Source organism: Oncorhynchus mykiss, chromosome 13, assembly GCF_057628025.1.
Source record: "Oncorhynchus mykiss isolate SJ-2025 chromosome 13, ASM5762802v1, whole genome shotgun sequence".
NCBI classification, from domain to species: Eukaryota; Metazoa; Chordata; class Actinopteri; order Salmoniformes; family Salmonidae; genus Oncorhynchus; species Oncorhynchus mykiss.
The window spans coordinates 15,400,001-15,405,641 of record NC_143034.1 but is presented as its reverse complement, the minus strand read 5'-3'; the positions used below and the strand labels follow the sequence as shown (position 1 = coordinate 15,405,641).

The following is a 5,641-nucleotide window of genomic DNA, read 5'->3' as shown; positions in this document are numbered from 1 at the left end:
ATACCCAATAAGCTAAACATCAACTAAATGTATGACGGGAGAGATTCTATAGTATTTATGAGGCATCACAGTGGCCACACTGTGTAGGGGTGGGTGGCGGCTTTGTTCTCTCAACTACAAAAATGACCCAAGTTTACAAAATGACACGAGCAAAAGTCTCCTAACACACACACACCCGACACGATTCACACACACCCACACAATTCTCCATCTGCTATAAAACCCAAATTGCTCCAGGGGCCAAATTGCAACGACTCATAAATCAAAGAGCTGGTACGCATACCAAAGAGACAGGAAATGTAACGCAATCACAGAGGAAGTTGTCATTTGTTTTGAATGAGAACGTGTAAATTATTACAGCCAGAAAGTAGGGTTAGTTATTCAAAGACGACACATCTCTCCCTCTCTACCCACTACACTCTTCAGACTCATACTATACCTCAACCCTAAAACCACAACACATCTCTCCCTCTCTACCCACTGCACTCTACAGACAGTCCTGTCAGACAGACTCATCCTGTACATCAACCCTAAAACCACGACACAAAAGGGCAACACTAGTAGATAAAGGTTCGTAGGGATGAATAAAATCTCAAGGGTAGAATGGTGCTGGTCTGATCCACTTCTCTGTGTCTGAATAGTCATAACAAGTCATATTAATGGTGACAGGCAACGGTCTCCATATTTAAACCACAACATATTAATGGTGACAGGAAAAGGTCTCCATATTTAAACCACAACATATTAATGGTGACAGGCAACGGCCTCCATATTTAAACCACAACATATTAATGGTGACAGGCAACGGTCTCCATATTTAAACCACAACATATTAATGGTGACAGGCAACGGTCTCCATATTTAAACCACAACACATTAATGGTGACAGGCAACGGTCTCCATATTTAAACCACAACATATTAATGGTGACAGGCAACGGTCTCCATATTTAAACCACAACACATTAATGGTGACAGGAAAAGGTCTCAATATTTAAACCACAACATATTAATGGTGACAGGCAACGGTCTCCATATTTAAACCACAACATTTCATATTAATGCCAATTTAGGCTTCATTAAATAAACCTCAACATGTTTGTAAATTCTGTTTTGGCGGTGATAACAGACCATAAGGACCGTTGGCAGTGATAACAGACCATAAGGACCGTTGGCAGTGATAACAGACCATAAGGACCGTTGGCAGTGATAACAGACCATAAGGACCGTTGGCAGTGATAACAGACCATAAGGACCGTTGGCAGTGATAACAGACCATAAGGACCGTTGGCTGTGATAACAGACCATAAGGACCGTTGGCTGTGATAACAGACCATAAGGACCGTTGGCTGTGATAACAGACCATAAGGACCGTTGGCAGTAGATCTCCTGCTGGGTGTGATAACAGACCATAAGGACCATTGGCAGTAGATCTCCTGCTGGGTGTGATAACAGACCATAAGGACCGTTGGCAGTAGATCTCCTGCTGGGTGTGATAACAGACCATAAGGACCATTGGCAGTAGATCTCCTGCTGGGTGTGATAACAGACCATAAGGACCGTTGGTAGTAGATCACCTGCTGGGTGATAACAGACCATAAGGACCGTTGGCAGTAGATCTCCTGCTGGGTGTGATAACAGACCATAGTTGGCAGTAGATCTCCTGCTGGGTGTGATAACAGACCATAGTTGGCTGTAGATCTCCTGCTGGGTGTGATAACAGACCATAAGGACCGTTGGCAGTAGATCTCCTGCTGGGTGTGATAACAGACCATAGTTGGCAGTAGATCTCCTGCTGGGTGTGATAACAGACCATAGTTGGCTGTAGATCTCCTGCTGGGTGTGATAACAGACCATAGTTGGCAGTAGATCTCCTGCTGGGTGTGATAACAGACCATAGTTGGCTGTAGATCTCCTGCTGGGTGTGATAACAGACCATAGTTGGCAGTAGATCTCCTGCTGGGTGTGATAACAGACCATAGTTGGCTGTAGATCTCCTGCTGGGTGTGATAACAGACCATAGTTGGCAGTAGATCTCCTGCTGGGTGTGATAACAGACCATAGTTGGCTGTAGATCTCCTGCTGGGTGTGATAACAGACCATAGTTGGCAGTAGATCTCCTGCTGGGTGTGATAACAGACCATAGTTGGCTGTAGATCTCCTGCTGGGTGTGATAACAGACCATAGTTGGCTGTAGATCTCCTGCTGGGTGTGATAACAGACCATAGTTGGCTGTAGATCTCCTGCTGGGTGTGAAAACAGACCATAGTTGGCAGTAGATCTCCTGCTGGGTGTGATAACAGACCATAGTTGGCTGTAGATCTCCTGCTGGGTGTGATAACAGACCATAGTTGGCTGTAGATCTCCTGCTGGGTGTGATAACAGACCATAGTTGGCAGTAGATCTCCTGCTGGGTGTGATAACAGACCATAGTTGGCAGTAGATCTCCTGCTGGGTGTGATAACAGACCATAGTTGGCTGTAGATCTCCTGCTGGGTGTGATAACAGACCATAGTTGGCAGTAGATCTCCTGCTGGGTGTGATAACAGACCATAGTTGGCTGTAGATCTCCTGCTGGGTGTGATAACAGACCATAGTTGGCTGTAGATCTCCTGCTGGGTGTGATAACAGACCATAGTTGGCAGTAGATCTCCTGCTGGGTGTGATAACAGACCATAGTTGGCAGTAGATCTCCTGCTGGGTGTGATAACAGACCATAGTTGGCTGTAGATCTCCTGCTGGGTGTGATAACAGACCATAGTTGGCAGTAGATCTCCTGCTGGGTGTGATAACAGAGCATAAGGACCGTTGGCTGTAGATCTCCTGCTGGGTGTGATAACAGAGCATAAGGACCGTTGGCTGTAGATCTCCTGCTGGGTGTGATAACAGACCATAAGGACCGTTGGCTGTAGATCTCCTGCTGGGACGAACAGTGACGATTTAATACAGAAAATCATGGGGAATGAACAGAACATAAAACGGTCAACGTTCTGAGGTCAGAGGTTATTTGTAGCATTGGTCCGAGCGGTCTGTCTCGTCCTTAACAAAGCAGGGACGCCACAGGAAGTGAGGAGTAGGAAAACAAAAGTTTATTTTTAAAAGACAAACAGACAAATAACACTACTAGCTACAGGAGTTAGAGAGGAAGAGAGAGAATCCTACCGTCAAAATAAAGAGAGAGAAAAGAAAACGTTGCATAATTTGTTTGTTTATCCATCTTTAATACGAGGGTCCTCAGATAAATCTCTTGTGCAGGGCTCTGTTCAAGATCACAAATGTTGTGCAACGTTACCCGAAAACAGCTTTTGCGACCTTAAAGATCAACTAGCGCCGGGGTGAAGTTTCCCCTAGGTACAGATCTAGGATCAGCTTGACCTCCCTCAATCATAACCTTAACCGTTAGTGGGGAAAATGCTAAGCTGCCCCAGGATCAGCATTTAGGGGAAACTTCACCCCGGCTCCATGAGTCTGTTAATGCTGGACGTCACCACGGTTGAGAACACAGCGAGCTTGTAAACGTAGCCTACGTATGTAGCCACTTCTCAAAATGTCTGCCATACTGTCCTCAGCGGCTGGGTGAATGTAGCCTCAGACGACCATCCTGACCGCTGAGCTCTCAGTTGGTCTCACTTCATTTCATCCGTGTAGCAAAACAGACTGTAAGCGTGTGATATCAGGATGGTCGTATGAGGTTAGGGTCAATGTATCCTCAAGATAAAAAGAGAGAAAAATAGGATGTATTCAAAACAGATTGTAAGCGTGTGATATCAGGATGGTCGTATGAGGTTAGGGTCAATGTATCCTCAAGATAAAAAGAGAGAAAAATAGGATGTATTCAAAACGTGAAGAAAGTAAAAAGGTTTTAGCTCCCACATAAACATTCAGTCACCAGGAAACAGGAAACAGGAAACAGGAAACACCCTTTCCTTGTTTTTGTCTGTATTTCTTTCATTTTCTTATTTTTTCTGAATCCGAGAGAAAAATAAATTCCACGTCTGATTCATCAAACTCAGGTTGTCTCGGATCGTTCGTTCATGTCAAACGACATGGATGGATCGGTTGCCTAGTAACGGAAGGCCAACCAACAGAGCAGAGAAAACAAACAACCAAATGTACATTTTTAGAACTAAAAGGTTTTTTTTTCAACAACAAAAACAAAATAAGAAAAATGATTCAATCCAATGATCAGTTTAACAACAGATGTTACAACGACAGCCTCCCACAACGGCACCCTATTCCCTCTATAGTGCACTACCAAAAGTTATAGTGCACTACCAGACGTAGTACACTATATAGGGAATAGGGTGCAATTTGGGAAGGAGATTGGATATTTGCATGGATCAGTCTGGTAACAGTCCTGCCAATATACACACACAAACACAATGTATTAATAGCGCTCACACACACACACATCTCTTTAGACAGAAACCACTTTAGACAGAAACCACTCACACACACACACACATCTCTTAAGACAGAAACCACTCACACTGTATAGTACAGACTTCCAGACAAACCCCACCAGTCAGCCAGATCAACCCCAGAGTAGTATGGTGTGTGGTGGGGATCAGTTGACCGGGGTGTCCGTCAGTATCTGGAGGAGTTGGCATCATTTCCTCAAACATGGGGTGGGGGGCTTGGTCAGTGGAGGAGTGGTGTGTGTAGGGCAGGTGGGGAGAGAGAGAGGTGTGTGTGTAGTTAGATAGAGGAGTGTGTGTGTAGGGCAGGTGGGGAGAGAGAGAGGTGAGGCAGTGGAGGAGTGGTGTGTGTAGGGCAGGTGGGGAGAGAGAGGTGAGGCAGTGGAGGAGTGGTGTGTGTAGGGCAGGTGGGGAGAGAGAGAGGTGTGTGTGTAGTTAGATAGAGGAGTGTGTGTGTAGTCAGATAGGGTCAGGGGGGGGTGAGGACTATACATGTGTCTCTCAGGAGATGGTGGAGAACTCTTTGAGCAGGAGGTCCTGACTCAGTGTGTTCAGAGACACATTCTTCCTCACATTCAGACTGATGGAGCGAACCTAGAGAGAGAGAGAGGGGGAGCGAGAGAGAGAGAGAGGGGGGAGAGAGAGGGGGGAGAGAGAGGGGGGAGAGAGAGAGAGAGAGGGGGGGGGAGAGAGAGAGAGGGGGGGGGGGGGGGAGAGAGAGAGAGGGGGGGAGAGAGAGGGGGGGAGACAGAGAGAGAGAGAGGGGGGGGGGGAGAGAGAGCGGGGGAGAGAGTGAGTAGGGAGAGAGAGAGAGAGAGAGTGAGTAGGGGGAGGGGGAGAGAGAGAGAGAGAGCGAGAGAGAGAGAGAGAGAGAGAGAGGTAGAGTGTGAGTAGGGCAACAAAATAATTGTGATTTGACATGTAATAAAGATCAAAACACTTGGAATCCTAGAAATAGAATGATTAGAATTAAGAATAAAAGTGGAAAGCAGCATCGTTCTAGTTTGGAACAATCTGCCTGGATCTGACCTGACAGAACAGCAAATTAATAGTGAACCTGACAGAACAGCAAACTAATAGTGAACCTGACAGAACAGCAAATTAATAGTGAACCCGACAGAACAGCAAACTAATAGTGAACCCGACAGAACAGCAAACTAATAGTGAACCTGACAGAACAGCAAATTAATAGTGAACCTGACAGAACAGCAAACTAATAGTGAA

The 5,641-nt window shown here is 45.8% G+C and overlaps 1 protein-coding gene across 1 annotated transcript in view; it reads right to left on the bottom strand.

Annotated features, from left to right (window-relative positions):
* Window positions 1-3,066: 3,066 nt before the first annotated feature.
* armh3 (armadillo like helical domain containing 3) overlaps window positions 3,067-5,641 on the bottom strand; it is a 62,684-nt gene continuing 60,109 nt past the window's right edge. Inside the window, exon 26 of the mRNA XM_090195415.1 lies at window positions 3,067-5,011. Within this exon, the coding sequence (XP_090051541.1) occupies window positions 4,919-5,011 (93 nt within the window). The 3' untranslated portion in view covers window positions 3,067-4,918. The remainder of the gene's footprint in view (window positions 5,012-5,641) is intronic.